Genomic DNA, 17,141 nt, shown 5'->3' with positions numbered 1-17,141 from the left:
GAGGGTCCTTGCTCTGTGCAGTGCACCGGGGTGGGGAAGGGGAGTGTCCTTGCTCTGTGCAGTGCACTGGGGTGGGGGAGGGGAGGGTCCTTGTTCTGTGCAATGCCCGGGGTGCGGAAGGGGGCAGGTGTGACGGGTTCCCCAGGGTGCAATCTAGAACTGGGGTACCGCTGAGCACTCTGTCTCATCAACCTGGACTCCCTCTCACACTGTGATGCTGTGACATGCTACAGTCCTCTCCAGGGCCTGCACTTGCACAGCCATCCACAGGCAGGGACCCACCCAGCTGAGTTACAGGAATGATCTCCTAGCCACTCGTGAACCAACAATAGAGAGGCTCCAGACAATTCTTCCAGCTCCCCAGCATAGGACCCCACTCCTGTACCGTCTTGCCCTGGCCAGTGTTCATTTATTTCCCCGTCCGCCACATCTAACAAAGAAAGCAGACGTGCACCCGCTTTTGTACACCGAGCAGATTCCTCAGGCACTTCAACCAAAACACACTCTTTTAAGTAAGATATAAACCAGGTTTATTAACTCCAGAAAGAGGTTTTAAGTGATTATAAGTAATAAATGCACAGCTCAAAGTTAGTTACCTAAGCACTGAAAGTAAAACCACAGTCTGAGTTCTATAAACTAGACAGGATCTGAATCAAGCCGTGTCTCACCCTGGTAGTTTCTGAATACACAGGCTGGGATTCTCCTTTCCAGCCTGGGGCCCCCCGCCCCGTTCAGCTTTGTCCTCCAGGCGTGTTTCCAGGTGTTGAGTTGTGGGGAGGGGGAGTGAGGCCAAGTGATTATGTCATTTTCCCCCCTGTATAGGAGGAGCTATAGATCTTTTGCTAGGATGTGAGTCAAACTGTGTCCATTGTTTATGTGCTATCGCTGAGAGGTTTTCATTGTACACAGATCCTGTGATAGTCCTTGGTAGTGTGGATTCCCCATCAGCAGCATCTGGTTGTTCCATTATTGTACCTGAAAGGTTGGTTGTGGCTGTTCCCAACCTTACACCATATTTCAGTAACACACACGTAGCAAAACTTCATAACTTCACATACAATGATAGTGCATACAATCCAACAGGCTATTATTAGTGTTCAACAGATCAAGACTTTTAGAATGATACCTCACAAGGCATACTTTGTACCAAATATATCATAATCATATCACCATGATAAATATGGGGGTGCCAGGGTGTTTTGGGTACAGAGTGTCACAGTGGGTCCCTGCTCTGTGCGGTGCCCAAGAATGGGGGAGGGGCATACTCCAGTTCCATGCGATGCGGGAGGGCGGGGGGAGAGGAGGGTCCCTGCTCTGTGCGATGCCCAAGGATGGGGGAGGGGCAGTATCAGAACTTCTCCGCATTGTTTTAACTCTATAGCTGAATTAGTCAGTAATTCGTTGTAATTAAACAGTCACTGGTTCACACACCCAATAATTGAGCACTGACTGATTCTGTAATGTAGTATGTAAATATTACATGTCACTTATGGATGGGCAGATTGGGATTTGCAAGGACCCCAAGGGAGTTAGGCACACAGCTGCCTGTGCAGGGCAATGGGATTGGGTACCTGACTCCCTTAGGCCTTGTCTGTGTACCCAACTCAGTCATTTTAGAACCAGACTCAGCAAGACTGGTGTGAACCCTTTGCTCTCTTCACATTGAGGGCATCCTGGAGCCATTGGTTTCACTGGGAAAGCTACACTGAACTGGGGGCTCTTCACCTGAGATAGGAGCATCCATGGGGGGCTGACGCGGATCTGACAGTACTCACCCAGCCCAACTCTTTCTCACCTCCACAGACTTCCTTCAGTCTTTCCTTCAGACTGGTGGGGCCAGACGCTCATTAACGTGCAGGCCCCTTCACACCTTTCCAGCAGGCTCCAAGGATGTGTTACCTGGGATTAGCTAACTCAGGGTAGGACAGCAGCGAGGCTGCAGCAACTCACTTCTGGCTCAAGTACAGCACCAGGCTGCCCCACAGGCTACGGCTCGAGCTGCTAACCTGTGTTAAAAGCCAAGTTGCCGGGTCTTCACTTCTATTTTAACCTGGGCCAGCTAACCCACGTTAAATACACAGCAGCTCTCTGCAGCACAGACCTGCCCTTGCAGTGAGCATACATGGCCCCGGCATGGCCTTTGCCATTCACCCTCATGGCAAATATCTCGCTGCCCGCTCCCCACCTGCTGACTGTGAGAACCTGGGGCAAGGGCTGACTCTTCCTGTGTGTGCACAGCACCCAGCCCAGCGGGCCCTGATCCCAGGAGGAGCCTCCAGTGAGTCGCTACTGGCACACAAATATACTGCGCCCAGGAGCGCCGCCAGCTTTTTTGCCGCCCTAGGCGGCGGGAGGTCCCGCCCCTGAAATGCCACCCCTGACAGAGGCAGTGGAAGGTCCCGCTCCCAAAATACCGCCGCCGACCAGGGCAGCCAAAGATCCGGCCGCTGCAGTCGCCGCCCCCCAAATGTTAGCACCCAATGGGTTGCGCCGGCCCTGACTGCGCCCCCACCCACCAGCGTGCTATAGTGTCGAGGGCAGGTTGGAAGGATGCGAGAGGGATTTCACGCTGACGGTTGCTTCATGGGCTGGGCTCGTTTCCTGCGACTCACTGAACCCAAACCGTTTCTTTCCTGTTATTTCACAGAGCAGGGCTAACTCCGTCCCTTCCGCAGGCAGGAAACAGAGAGAAACTGCAGCACATCCTGTGTGTGCAGCACATCCTGTGTGTGCAGCACGGCATAGCTGGGGGAAGAGACGAAGAGCAGCCACCTGCCTGCTTCCCCCCAACCTGGGCCAGCAGGGGCCAAAACAGCCCAGGATCAGTTAGGACATCTCTCCCATCCCCATCCCAGACACACCCGACCCAAAGCGGGGGGGACAGAACCTGCCTCAGGGTCACTAACTCCACACATTCAAAAAACCCAAGGATGGCTTACAAATCATGAGATTTTTAACAAGCAATGAATGTGGCATTCCCCGTCTTCGCCTTGATTGCGGGGCCCTTAGGGGCCATGTTTTCAACCTTTTCTCGGGGCCTGGAAGGGGGTTTCAATGAGATTCTCATGTGCTTACATCATTCCTGGACCTGAGGCTGTAAGAAAAACACCAAACAACATGAGACTCATGCAAACTGCAAGAGCTGGCAGCACTGCGGGGGGAGCTGGCAGCACTGCCGGGGGGGGAGCTGGCAGCACTGCGGGGGGGGAGCTGGCAGCACTGCGGGGGGGAGCTGGCAGCACTGCCGGGGGAGCTGGCAGCACTGTGGGGGGGAGCTGGCAGCACTGCGGGGGGGGGAGCTGGCAGCACTGCAGGGGGGAGCTGGCAACACTGCCGGGGGGAGCTGGCAGCACTGCCGGGGGGAGCTGGCAGCACTGTGGGGGGGGAGCTGGCAGCACTGAGGGGGGAGCTGGCAGCACTGCGGGGGGAGCTGGCAGCACTGCGGGGGGAGCTGGCAGCAGTCCCTATACTTGGGTTGCCCATTACTTTCCATTAGAAAGGATTCTTGTCGCCTCTTCTTTGAGAAGCTCTCCCACGTCCGTTGTTTGCAGCAGGTCCTTGATACTCAGCCAGGGGGACAGCCTTGGGCTAGTGAAGTGCCTCTTCTTTGTTTCATAAAATCCTGTTCCGCTATTGCTGAGATAGAAATGGGAAAACAGCCATTTCTCAGGAAATTTTTGGCACCCCGCCAAAATAAGAACTAAATCCACATGCATTCAAGAGGGCTGGGCGTCTGCCTCCCCCAAAGCAGCAGCAGCAACAACATGTGGTGGGCTGGGCACAGCTGGGAGCTGCCAGACTAGCTGCAGTGTTGAGGGTGGAGAGAGAGCAGGACTGGAAACCTCCCCAGTGGCCCATTCCCACCCTCTTGGGATAACACGAGGGTCTGGAGTTCCCCCAGTTCTGGAAGTCGAGGGAGACAGAGAGCACAGTGAACCATCTCCCCCGCACCCCCCGACCAATCAACCCCCTTTAGATCCAGCACCTGGGCCCAGCAGTCCAGTCCCCCTGGAACAACGCCTTGCCTGGCCCCAGATAACATAATCCTGTAGCCCCAGTGTGAGCAATCGGTGCTGAAATGCTGATGGCTCAGGGTTAAAACTCTACTGCTGGTGCACAGGGAGGGGCTCATCACCACTGTGCATAACAGAATCTGTTTTTTCTTTGTAAAAAACCCCTAGGATATTGCCTGCAGTAAATCAACGTTACAAGACAGTTATTTCGGGTGCTCACAAGTTTGGAAATGCCAGCTGTACACCTTCTGGTTGCTTGTGCAGCCCTTCTTCTACCCTTTGGACACACACATCAGGTACAGTCTATGATTACATGATACCACATGGGTTTCCCATCGTACCCCTGCCTCATTCAATAGCCAGGTCGCACGCACAAGGGGAAAGAATGAAGGTTGTGTCCGTCTGGCACTTCGAACCTACTGAATGTCCTCGGTGGTGTGTTTTCGATACACTGCCGCCGAGTGAAAGTGCCGTACACACACCGCTATGCTGGCTGGACTTCCCAGAGGATTCCATCTCCCCAGGAACTGAGTCTTACCCAGTCCCTGACTGCTGGGCAGGGCGCCTCCTGTGTGCACCTGACACGGCCTGACATCTTCAAACACATTCTGGAGTGGCAGGAGAAAAACATCCCCAGATGCTGCTGGCTCCTCAGTTACCAGATATGCGGTAGCAGCAGGATCCAGTGCTCTCCCTGCCCGGGGACCTGACATTTACTCTCTGACGTTGTCGCGCCTACAGGATACAAACACCGAGCGGCTTCCAGGAACACACCACGCTCATCCTCCCAACAGTGTGTTTATTAATGAGCCTACATCAAACCTTGCGTCCCTGGATCCAGCATCTGGGGGGCTTCTTGCCCTGGACGATGAGCCCAAAGGAGAGTTGGATCACATGTAGGGGTGCAGACCAAGCTAGATGGCCCCCAGTGCTTTCATCAGCAGTGTCTGGTGGGCCCAGAACATTGCATGGGAGTGCCAGGAGAAGGGCCCCAGGTCAATGGCCAGAAGCAGGGAAGACAGGGGCAGGGGGCCTGCAGGAGAGACCAAGAGAAGGGTGTCAAGAGGTGGTGACTGCCATGCAGACCTTCTAACACCCCCCACCTCTCTAGATCTATCCTCCTTGGAACCCCCTTTCAGGTAGTTGAAAGCAGCTATCAACTCCCCCCTCATTCTTCTCTTCTGGAGACTAAACAATCCCAGTTCCCTCAGCCTCTCCTCATAAGTCATGTGTTCCAGCCCCCTAATCATTTTTGTTGCCCTCCGCTGGACTCTTTCCAATTTTTCCACATTCTTCTTGTAGTGTGGAGCCCAAAACTGGACACAGTACTCCAGATGAGGCCTCACCAATGTCGAATAGAGGGGACTGATCACATCCCTTGATCTGCTGGCAATGCTCCTACTTATACAGCCCAACATGCTGCTAGCCTTCTTGGTAAGAAGGACACACTGTCGACTCATATGCAGCTTCTCATCCACTGTAACCCCTAGGTCCTTTTCTGCAGAACTGCTACCTAGCCATTCGGTCCCTAGTCTGTAGCAGTGCATGGGATTCTTCCGTCCTAAGTGCAGGACTCTGCACTTGTCCTGGTTGAATCTCATCAGATTTCTTTTGGCCCAATCCTCTAATTTGTCTAGGTCTCTCTGTATCCGATCCCTACCCTCCAGCGTATCTACCACACCTCCCAGTTTAGTGTCATCTGCAAACTTTCTGAGGGTACAATCCACTCCATCCTCCAGATCATTAATGAACAAACAGCACATGACAGATGTTAGCCATGTCATTTCATGCATTACTGGAAGATCCTCAGATACAATGGTGATGAGCACAGTATAAGAACTGATATAGAATAAAACAGAATTCCCCATTTGCAGTGAAACTCAGTGCAGCTCCGCTACATAAATCCAGGGCTTTGTAACAGAATTTAGGTCTAAAGCAGGGCCGGCTCTAGGCACCAGCAAAACAAGCTGGTGCTTGGGGCGGCACATTTTTAGGGGTGGCATGGCCGGCGCCAGAATTCCGCCCCTAAAAATGTGCCCCGGCCGCCCTAGCTCACCTCCGCTGCTGCTGCCACGGCGCGCGAAACAGCTGATTCGCGAGCCGCTACTCGCCCCCCCTCCCTCCCAGGCTTGAGAGCCTGGGAGGGAGGGGGAGCAGCGGCTCGCGAATCAGCTGTTTCGCGCACCGCGGCAGCTCGGGGTCTCCCCCTCCCTCCCAGGCTCTCAAACCTGGGAGGGGGGGAGACTCCGAGTGGCCGCGGCGCGGGTGCCGCTTCTCCGTCTCCTTCCCTCCTAGGCTTGAGAGCCTGGGGGGAGGAGGCAGGGCTGGGGATTTGGGGAAGGGGCGGAGTTGAGGCGGGGCCGGGGGTGGGGCAAAATTGTTTTTGCTTTGGGCGGCAAAAATCCTAGAGCCGGCCCTGGTCTAAAGTGTTTTAGAATACCAGGGGCCTAACTAATAGGTTTTGGATCTGGTTTTGCAATGTAAAGGGCAGACAATAGACAAGCACGTGGGGGAAAGTGGGGGCCCTTTGCTGGATCTGTCCCTCCATCCGTCACTGCCCATGTTTTAATGCTCAGTCATTCTGCTCTGGAGAGCGGCTGACATTTGTTGTCCTAAGCCACAAATACTGCAAAGTATCCCATTTGCTTCTTCTCAAGGCCTCCCTGAGCGATCAGCTGTCCCTGTTAGGTCAGAGCAAGGTTTGCCCCATCCAGCTAGGAGGATGTGCATTTTCTACATGGCACAGTGAACAATGTGGAGGAAGAGTTACTCCGTGGTTGCTAAAATTGGGGATGAACATCTCTGCTAGATGACCTCTATTTACAATAAACAGAACATGGGGGGATCATTCAGTGCTAAATTTAGCAGTAGGCAAACATACGTGATACATTTTGCATTTATGTATAATACAATTCTGAGTAGGTAACACCATTGTGAACACCTGTGCATTTATTCATAGACCAATATGGCAGGGGGGAATGGTGTCTCACATTCATGGAAACATGCATAAATATTACAACGACCCCCCAGTATATAAGAATGGTTCAAAGGTTCCCACTACCAGCCTAGAAACATCCAGCTTCAAACAACACCTGAGCAACTGCAACTTACCAAAGAGAAATGGCTTCAGGTACCTTTTTATATCTGAATTGTAAAGTATTGTGAACATCAGTGCAGGCTCAGGTTAGTGGGACCCAGTGCAGAGAGAGGACAGTATTGCCGTGTGCAGTGTAAACTCAATGTCTATGGTAAAAGATGGGACATTCAAACCCGATAAAGGAAATATGTTTTCACACAATGCGTAATTAGCTTGTGGAACTCACTGCCACAGGAAGATGTGGAGGCCAAGAATTTAGCAATTTTAAAAGGGGATTGGACAGTTCTATGGACACAGGAATATCCAGAGTTTTAACTTCTATTACTAACAAAAATTATGAAGGCATATTAAATCTGCTGCTCCAGGGCTTAAGCCAATCTCTAACTATTAGAGACCAGGACCTATATGTGGGGGCAGATTATTTCATACCTGCTGATGCAGGATCCTTGCACCTGGTGCAGCTGGTGCTGGGCAGTGTTAGAGCCAGGATACTAGACTAGAGGGGCCTCAGGTCTGATCCAGCCTGGTGATTTCTGTGTTCCTAAGCAACAGGGAGGTTATCATTTTAATCACACAAAAGTCGGGAAGTTCTGTGTTATGGTTTTTAAAGCTCAGCTCCATTACACTAATCCTAAGGGTGGCCAATGTAGAGGGGGTTGTAAGCTTGTTGGGGCAGGGATAATCTCTGCTGTGTTTATACAGCGTCTAGCACAAGGAGGTCCTGGACCATGACAGATAATAAAACAGCTGATTTGCTGGGGCATGTGGGTATGTTCAGGGGTGCTGGAGCAATAGGGCATAGCTGCCCCCATCTAGCACATCCACACCCCTGCTGCAAAGGAGACTTGCTCCACCCCTCGCTGATCCCCAGCCCTGCAGCTGCCAGAGGTCAGCATCCCCTGGGATAAATCCTGCCTGGCTCCCTGCTGATGGAGTAGGTCTGGCAGGTGGGGTGCAGGAGGCTCTCTTCCCTTTGTCAGCTCCTGGGGGGGTGCTCTCATTCAAGGAAGGGGAGTGAAAGGGGAAGGGGGACGGAGACTGCAGGAGACTAATGAGACTCATTTGCTCCACTCCCATCTCTCACCTTAAACTCATCTTCAGGCTCCTAAGGGTTAAACCCTGCTCCACATGTGCCAAGAGAACAAACCTGTCAGTCTTGGAAGACAACGCTTTAGTGGGTGTTTTCCCCTTTTCATTAGCAACACGTATTTACTCTGATTCCAGGTGTTTTGTCTGGGAACATCCTTTGTTCTGGGCTCAGTGACACCTTGTGTTCACTATGGTTCAGAATATACCCTGCTGGTCTGGCCCAGCCCTTAGCTCTGCCCCTGCCTCATCCTCGCTCTTCAAGTTTTATCTCCTTTCTCAAGCCATATACACTTTGTCTGGGCTGGGGACCTCCACGTTCAGATGCCGGCTGATCTCAGATACAGGGAGAGTTGCCGGCTTTCCATGGCACTGCATTGCTCTGATCAGCAGAGTAGCTCAGCCTATTGGGATGCTAGGATGCCTCTCTGGGAAATAATATATGGAGATATACCTATCTCATAGAGCTGGAAGGGACCCTGAAAGGTCATTGAGTCCAGCCCCCTGCCTTCACTAGCAGGACTAAGTACTGATTTTGCCCCAGATCAAAGATTGAACTCACAACCCTGGGTTTAGCAGGCCAATGTTCAAACCACTGAGCTATCCCACCCCTTGGCTTGTGACAGTCTGTGGTTTTGTCTGGTTTGAGGAGCCTGTGACAGTTTCACAGGTGTGACTGACAGACACTAATGTAATTCCCCCTTGGGAAAGCTGAGCAGTAGTGGTAGAGCAGGTGCTCTATGGTGGTTCACAAGATATCAGACTTCAGGCATCCCATTATTCTGACTATGCCTTTATCACTCCACTTCAGTTCTGAGCTGCTTTTTGAGGCCCCTCTCTCAAGAACTCAGGGCTAAAAACAATGCCCCATGCAACCTGGCAGACTGGAATCCCAGGGTACAAAGCAGCATGGACAGGTTTTGGGGATGGAAACGAAGGCTACATATAACAGCCTGCTATTTTGCTCCTGCAGTTATTCACACACGATTTAGATCACCCAGACGTCTATGGACATAATACATGGAATAATCAATGGCTCGGGTGTTTAAGTAACACAAACTGTGGGAGGGAAATTGTGCCCCAAAATATTTGCACCTGAAAAAATGGCAATTAGGTGAAGACCAACCTGTACATGTGCGCATTAATCCCTGACTCAGGGAACTCATGAGATATTTGTCTGCTACAAAGTAGCTGGAACTGAAGTAGAAGGAAGCCAGTCCTCGGAATGACCAGTTTATGAAGTCTGGCTCATCTCATCTGTTATTGTAAAGACTGTGTTCATTATTACCGAATATTAACAATGCAAGATTGCTCAGTAATTTCATTTACCCGGAAATGTTTATATTTGTCCCTCACTTACTGTTCCCATGCCCAAAGAAGCCATTTGAGAATCATGATGTCGGGGGATGAGAATTTCCTCTTTTTTATGAGGAAATCCACACTCAACTACACACTAGGAGAAAGGTGTGTTCTTCTCTGGTGTTAGCTAACTAACACAAGGGAACATCACAGTGAAGCCAATGCCATGTATAGTTTTCACACACATTAGCAGGTTGAGGTAAACACAGTTAACATATGTTAATTCTACAACTGGCTAGTCTTCACTAGTTTACCTCATGTTAGTCTATACACCCTTCTTCTGAGTGCAGACAAGGCCTGATGGAGAAAATGTTGGACACCATGGGGGAGGGATGATGAAATCTCTTAAGTTTCATAGGACCATGAGGGCTCCTCCTCAGCCGGGAAAGAAGAACAGCGGCGTCCAGAAACAATATCAGCTGCGTAAGACTCAAAAGGCTTTGGTGGGAGAGGGACAAAGAGATTTTCCGTGTGTTTTGAGGAACTTTTGAACACAATTAACATCCAATAAAACAAAAATATTGAGAAGAGGAACGTAGCCGGTGAGATGACAGCCAGACTTTCCAGTCTGGTGCTCTAGGATTAGCCAGGACAGAGATGCACTGCCCTGGAACCTGTACACATGATATCAGGATCAATAAACATTTCTAAGCAGTGATCTTTAGATCATTGATCAGATAGAAATGTAGTTTATCCCAAAGCCCCAGTACCACCCACTGGCAACACCAACTCCCCTTTGCAACCATAATGCTCAGCATCACCCAACTCCCACCTGTACCCAGAACTTCCAGCACCACCTACTGGCATCACCCACCTCACCTCGGAACCCAGGACCACCAGCACCATCCATTGGCATTAGACCTTGCACCTGGCACCACTTGCCAGCATTACCCCCCCACACACGCCTGCCCCAGCATCCAAGAACCTCACTAAAGCTCTGTTTCTGCTTGCACTGGGCAGGCACCGGTGAAAGAGACTGGCTTTATTTCTGCCCTTGGAGGGAAGAAGAGGAGGTGGGGCTGCAGTACTGGGGAGTATGTGTCCACTGAAGCCTGTGATCGTAGTGTGCAATCCACTACACGCCTCTAACAATTACAGAGTGTTTTACATTTTCAAAGCACTGCCCCAATATTAACTAAACCTCCCCAGTACCCCAGGAAGATGTATGAGTATCAGTACCCCAGCTGGCAAAGGGGGAACTGGGTCACAGAGATTAGGACCAACATGTTTAAATCTGGCTGTCTAAAGTCAGGCATTGTTAATCCATATTTAGGCTCCTAAAGAAGTGCCCTGAATTCCAGGCATGCTGGGTGCTGCCACTGATTGCAAGGGGAGCTGTGGGTGCTCAGCACTTCGGAGCCAGCACACTTGTATTTAGGTGCCCATGTTTGAAAGTTTTGGCTTTCAACTCTCAAAGGCTGTTTCCCCATCTGTAAAATGGAGGCAAGGATTCTCTGCCCCCTTTGTAAAGCAGCAGGTGCGCCCTGGGTAAGGAGGAGGGCACGCTGGCTCAGCAACTGTGGAGCAGAATTTCCATAGTCATCACAGAACAGGCCAGAGGGAGAGAGTGGGGGTGGGGGATGAGCATGAGAGAATCTTAAAAATACAAGAAAAGGTCTGTCCCTTTGGCACTGTACTTGCATATTGCTTGTCTAATCCAGTTTATTTTATACAGAAATAACTTCATGGTAATACAAATGGGTAAGTACAATGAGTACAAAGGCCAGGGTTCGGAAAAGAGCTACAAGAATGATTCAAGGTCTGGAAGACCGGCCTCTCAGTGAAAGACTCAGTCTGTTAATTGTCCAAGAGAAAGCTAAAAGGTGACTTGATTCTGATCTGTAAGGACCTCCAGAAGGTGAAGATTTCTGATCATAGAGGGCTCTTTGATCCAGCAGACAAGGCAGAACAAGAGCCAATGGATGGAAGCTGAAACTGGATGAATTCAGACAAGAAATAAGGAGCACATTTGTAACGACAAGGGTAATTCATCATGGGAACAGCTTATTCAGGGACGTGTATGAAGCAGTCACCAGCTGCCCCTTTGGACCCTCCCTCCCCCCCACACACACACCATCAGCTTCCCCTATGTGCCAGCCCTGGAAAGAGCAGAGGATGAAAGGGGCTTCATTGTAGCCTCCCCCCACTCACCCCCAACAGTAATTAGGCCACTGCCCCCAGGATTACTGACACCTCCCCTTTCTTTTGCAGGGTCATATTTTTCTCCTCTGCTCTTTGTTGCAATCATCCTGGGGCTGCAGTGGCCCCGGGGGGCAGCAGCTTTCCCTGCCATGCCCCTCTCCAGTCTGTTTGCCAATGCCGTGCTGAGGGCCCAGCACCTCCACCTGCTGGCTGCTGACACATACAAAGAGTTTGTAAGTATCACGGGGTCGGGCCATTGGACTCCCAGGTTATTTGAAAATGGGATCATCTTTCCCCACAAACATGTTCAGTTTGTGGAGTTCTCTCCAATCCTGGGCAGGGGTTCCAAACTCATTTATATCCCAATCTCCATATTCCCATACATCCCTCATGTCTTCCACCTTTCCCAGCAACCACCTTTAATCTTCTTCCTGTACCCCTGTCTCCTCCCTCTTCCTCACGTTTCCCTGCCCTCCCCGCCCCCCCATTCTCCTTCTCACCCTCCACATTTCCTTGTCCCCTCATGGCATTACAGTTCAGTTTCCAAAGCCCAGAGTGGCTCAGCCACCTTCACTAAGGGGAACCTGGCATCAGCGCCCCTGCAAGCCATGGGAGATGACACATCTTTACAAGACTTACTGTGTCCAAGGAGTGTATAATTTACATATGGAGCTGGCAGACCTTCGGCTTTCCAAAATCATCTGTTTTTTGCTACCTTAGCTTGCAGAAATACAAATGGGATCATAGGCACCAACTTTCCCTGGCGCCGGTGGGTGCTCGCACCCCCCCCACCCGACTCCACCCTTTCCCCGGCCCTGCCGCACCCCCATTCCAATCCCTTCCCCAAAGTCCCCGCCCCAACTCCGCCCCCTCCCTGCCCCTATTCGACCCCTTCCCCAAATCCCTGCCCCAGCCCTGCCTCTTCCCCAAGTGCACCGCGTTCCCCCTCCTCCCACCTCCCTCCCAGGCTTGCCACACAAATCAGCTATTTCGCAGCGCAAGTGCTGGAAGGGAGGGGGGAGAAGCAGGACGCGGCGGTACGCCCAGGGGAAGAGGCAGAAGCAGAGTGGAGGCGAGCTGGGGCGGGCCGGGGAGGTGCTGGTGGGTGCTAAGCACCCACCAATTTTTCCCCGTGGGTGCTCCTTTGTCCTCCCTTTGTCATGTCCTTCCTTTGAGAAGCTAAACTGAATATTGCATGTGTTATTTCATAGCACAGATCTAGTCAGAGGGTGATCTTTAGCCTTAGGAACTAGTTGGCCAACGTGTTAGCTCATCAATGGAACTGCATGCCATTTCCCACCTGCCAGCCCTTCACAGCAGCTGTCACTTTCTGTTTCATTGTCCTATCTTGTTAACAGTACAGTTCGGTTCAGCCTGGGGAGAAGGGTCCCAGGCCCCTTCCCAGGGCACGAGCAAGAGCAGTTCTCAGTGTGTTTGGGATGTTTTCACAGGAACGGACCTATATTCCAGAGGAGCAGAGGCATTCCAACAAAATTTCCCAATCAGCATTTTGTTATTCAGAAACCATTCCTGCTCCCACAGGAAAGGATGATGCCCAGCAGAAATCAGTAAGTTGTCTTCTACTGGCAAATACATTCCGGCAGCAGAGCCGCTTCTGAAAAGAGGGTTTCCAACAGGACTCTGCATTGTCTGAGGTAGCTCCTTAGTGCCTGCACTGGAAAACTATAGCTAAGCTAAACTGGGCTAGCCCTGGACAGTACCTGAAGAGGAGACCTCTGAGGATCAAGTTCAGGCTACTGCATGAAGTGCCCCAACATGGTACTCAGGGGAGGTTGCTAACTTCCCAACGGGAGATAAAAGCAAAAGGCCCTTAGCCACTTGTGCTCATTAACCATCCTGTGGCATTTTTCTGAGCAGGAGTTGTTCCAGGTGTCCTGGCCAAATTCTAGTTTGGAGAATTCCAGTCTGTCTCTTTAAACTCCCCTTGTAGAATCATCAGGATTCCTCACTTCCTATCCCAAGCAGTCATGTAGTGTAGCTCTTAGATAGATGCCACATTCCACCTCCTTTGGGGGTAAAGCAATTCTGGCATATGTAAGGTGTGTAAAATGCTCTGGGATGAAGGGTGCTTTATGAGAGACACTGCTCTTTGCATCGCCCTTTTCACCATGAGTGACCTTGAAGGGTACTGCACAGGGAGAGGACAGGCTTTGTTCTCAGCTATGGTATAAACTGTAACAAATCACACATCGGGAAGGCTTGGGCAGTATATTGTCCACACAGAAGAGAATTTCTGGGTGATGCTCCCCAGACCATGTATGGCTTTATCTCAGTTTAAGCAAATCAGTGCTCCAGAGTTCATTTCAGTCACATTCTGTTTCAGTGTGGAAAGCACATGCCTGTTGCTTAGAAGACACCTTTCCTGCAGAGCTCTGACCCCAATTTATTTTCATTTCAGGACATGGAGCTGCTTCGGTTTTCACTGATTCTCATTCAGTCCTGGTTAAACCCCGTGCAGTTCCTAAGCAGGGTGTTCACCAACAGCCTTGTGTTTGGCACCTCAGACAGAGTCTACGAAAAACTGAGAGACTTAGAAGAAGGTATCCAGGCTCTGATGAGGGTAAGCAGCAGCATGTGACATGATTACAGAATCATATGGCTCTCCCCGACTCCAGCAGACAGAGCTTTCTTGGGGGCTGGCTCAAGACTCACCCAGGGACTAGAGACCATCCCAAACTTCCCCACTTCCCGCTCCAAATGCAAGGTGCATTTCTTTGACCTTCCTTCTCGAACATAAACATATGGCAACACGTACGTGTAGACCAGTGTTTTCCCCAAGAAATAAAATTATAGAGGTGGTATTTGAATTTACAGGGGGGTTGGAAAACGACTAAATTGGCAACACGTTAACTAGTTGACCATTGGGGTAGGGGTATGAGGGAGGGGGAGGAGGGAATGTACACTGTGTACAGATACAGAAATGAAAAAAATCAAAACAAAATGCTCCCCTTCACACTCTTGTCCCCCTGGGAGAGGATGAATGAACACACACATGACAGATGCGAGTCACATTGCTTACTGCAGTATTGGAAGGTTTTCAGATACTATGGTGATGAGTGCGGTATAAAAACCAATAAAGAATAGAATAGTATAGAACTGACTAGAAAGTCCTTTCCAAGCCTATAATTAAACAATATTTTAATAGGATATATCTGTCTTGTAAGTGGCACTATAAGAAAGATTGCTATATCCCTTGACAAAATACTTTGTCAGTGTTAACGTAAATATGCCCTGTAATATTTTGCAAAAACAAACAGAAGTTGAGAAAATTATCAGTTGCAGAGAAAAAAAAAAGAAGCAAATGTATGTGTCCCCAAGCCATCTTAACTCCCCCGCAGCAATGGGAGGCGCCTAGTTTTTTCAGTATTCTGCTGATATTCCTAACGATGTGTAACCTAAATAATCATTGGCATGAGCTTGCACCTGCTTGTTTCTTTGTCATTTCCATGCTCAAGTGGCCACATGTGAGATGCACTGATACAAGAAGAAAGTCTTTCTATACTACAATCCGTGGAGAACACAGATAGTCTAAACTTCACACTGGGGGACCCGATTCTCCATGCCCTTACACGTGTGTTACACTCTGCTGAAGCTGATTGTTACAACAATATCAAAAAGCTGTAAGGAGTGCAGGCTTCTGTCCTGAAATGTGTGTGTTCCATCACTGGGAGTATGGAGTTTTATAAAAAGAGGGATCATCTGTCCCACCCCTTCCCTGGAGAATCAATGCTTCTCAGCCCAGCCGCTTTATAGTGGTTCTACTCTGAAAAGTGCCTTTTTAAAATGTGAAAGTGTTTATGGTCTCTCAGGGATTTCGAGTGTGCTCAGTTTATAAGTAAAAGGTGGGGATTTTTCCCACGCTGCCAGCATTGCAAACTCAGCCTGGGCTCTGAAACCCAGATCTGTAAGAATATTTAGGTGCCTAAAGATGCAGACAGCAGCTGAGTGGGATTTTCAGAAGTGTCTTGGGAGTCCCATGAGAGTTAGACACCTACATATCCAGCTGCATCTTTAGGCAACTAAAAAAGTCTGGCCCTGAGAGTCAAGCTGGGTTCTTTCCTTCTCACACATCAACAGCACTCCACGTACACCTGTACTCAATTCCTGGGCAGAGTGATGCTGAGAAGCCAGTCAAATAATCAGGTTTCCATTTCAAGCAGTGCTTACCTGGCCAAAAAAGCTAAAAAAGCTCCAGCTGGTGCACAAATCTTTTCAGCCAGGAGCAGCAGGAGCCTGGTAACATCAGCTAAAGATTTCTCCACTGGGACTGCAAAGTGTTAAAGAGAAAAGAGGTTTATTTCACCAGCTCACCAAAGTGAGCGCTTTGGCCAGCTGTGTTACTGAGACACCTAGGCAGTCTCCAGCCTGTTTCATACATGCATCCGCTCACCATTGTGTCTTGTCCGGGGCCCTGTCTAGCTTTCTTCCTGAAGACTATAGTTTAATACGTCCACAACCGTACATGTATAATTGCTCTACTTGTGAAAATGTGTATGTGAAAGAATGTGCACAAGTGGAACATGAGCTCTGAACAGCAACACGGTACCCACCTCCTTTATGGCTAGATGGGAAACTATCTTCTGTTGTAACATGGGGGGCTAGATTGAGAACCATGGATTTTAAACATACTGTATGTGCTTGAAGTCTACAAGAAGAAAATGGAACGGGGGAGGGAAGCAGCAGGTAAGGGACCATCCCAAGGTCTACAGGAATCCCAAAGAGGAGCTTGCATCCTGCGCACCCTTTGGTAAAATTCATAGAGGGCGACCCACATCACCTACTCCCTTCTGCCCCTCCTTTCCACCCCACCTCTCCCCCTCCCTCCCAGCTGCCTGAGGGGGTATGCTGGGTTTGACAGCAGCTCCTCTCCCCAGCACACTCCCTCTCGCAGGCCAGTGCTAACTCTCAAAAGCACCGATGCAAGTGTGCTAAGCCCACACCACACCACCTGCCTAAATGCTGTCTCCGGCTTTCTGTGCCTGTGAAAGCACCTTCTTCAGGAGTGCTGAGACTGGGAGGCACTGAGCTGTGCTGGCACCTTGGCATTTGTTTCCATGGTCCCAGGCCTTTGGGCTCTGATATGCCAGCCCAAGAGCCGTTCCCTCCCATCTAAGCTGCCATGTCCCCACAGGAGCTGGAAGATGGAAGCCTCCGGGGATTTCAAGTCCTCAGACCCACTTATGACAAATTTGACATCAATCTCCGGAACGAAGACGCCTTGTTAAAAAACTACGGCCTGTTGTCCTGCTTCAAGAAAGACCTGCACAAGGTGGAGACCTATCTGAAACTGATGAAGTGCCGGCGCTTCGGAGAGAGCAACTGCACCATTTGATGGCAGGAACACTCTTCTTTTATCCCAGTGCACGACGAGGTTAGCGTGCTCCTGCCTGCCTGACCCCCTTTGTTAAGAGAACCTCAGAGGC

General features: G+C 50.3%; 1 protein-coding gene and 1 long non-coding RNA gene across 2 annotated transcripts; one reads left to right on the top strand and one right to left on the bottom strand.

Moving 5' to 3' along the window:
• Positions 1–516: 516 nt before the first annotated feature.
• Positions 517–15,992, bottom strand: LOC135977368 (uncharacterized). The gene is made up of 3 exons (XR_010594821.1): positions 15,886–15,992; positions 4,836–5,046; positions 517–3,636 (listed from the first exon to the last, which is right to left on the bottom strand). It is a non-coding gene; the product is annotated as an uncharacterized LOC135977368 (long non-coding RNA).
• On the top strand, positions 11,773–17,054 carry LOC101940316 (somatotropin). Its single transcript, XM_042844798.2, has 4 exons — positions 11,773–11,930; positions 13,149–13,265; positions 14,117–14,278; positions 16,850–17,054. The coding sequence occupies exons 1-4, from the start codon at positions 11,847–11,849 to the stop codon at positions 17,048–17,050; spliced, it is 564 nt and encodes a 187-aa protein (XP_042700732.2). The 5' UTR covers positions 11,773–11,846; the 3' UTR covers positions 17,051–17,054.
• Positions 17,055–17,141: the final 87 nt, after the last annotated feature.

Source organism: Chrysemys picta, chromosome 24 (assembly GCF_011386835.1).
Source record: "Chrysemys picta bellii isolate R12L10 chromosome 24, ASM1138683v2, whole genome shotgun sequence".
NCBI classification, from domain to species: Eukaryota; Metazoa; Chordata; order Testudines; family Emydidae; genus Chrysemys; species Chrysemys picta.
The sequence above is the reverse complement of the archived record's forward strand: the minus strand, read 5'-3'. Positions and strand labels throughout refer to the sequence as shown.

Excerpts from the sequence above, each read along its gene's own strand:
- LOC101940316 (XM_042844798.2), top strand. The coding sequence starts at position 11,847 with ATGCCCCTCTCCAGTCTGTTTGCCAATGCCGTGCTGAGGGCCCAGCAC. Across the intron at positions 11,931-13,148 it reads CTGACACATACAAAGAGTTT|GAACGGACCTATATTCCAGA; the intron begins GTAAGTATCACG and ends ATGTTTTCACAG. Across the intron at positions 14,279-16,849 it reads GTATCCAGGCTCTGATGAGG|GAGCTGGAAGATGGAAGCCT; the intron begins GTAAGCAGCAGC and ends ATGTCCCCACAG.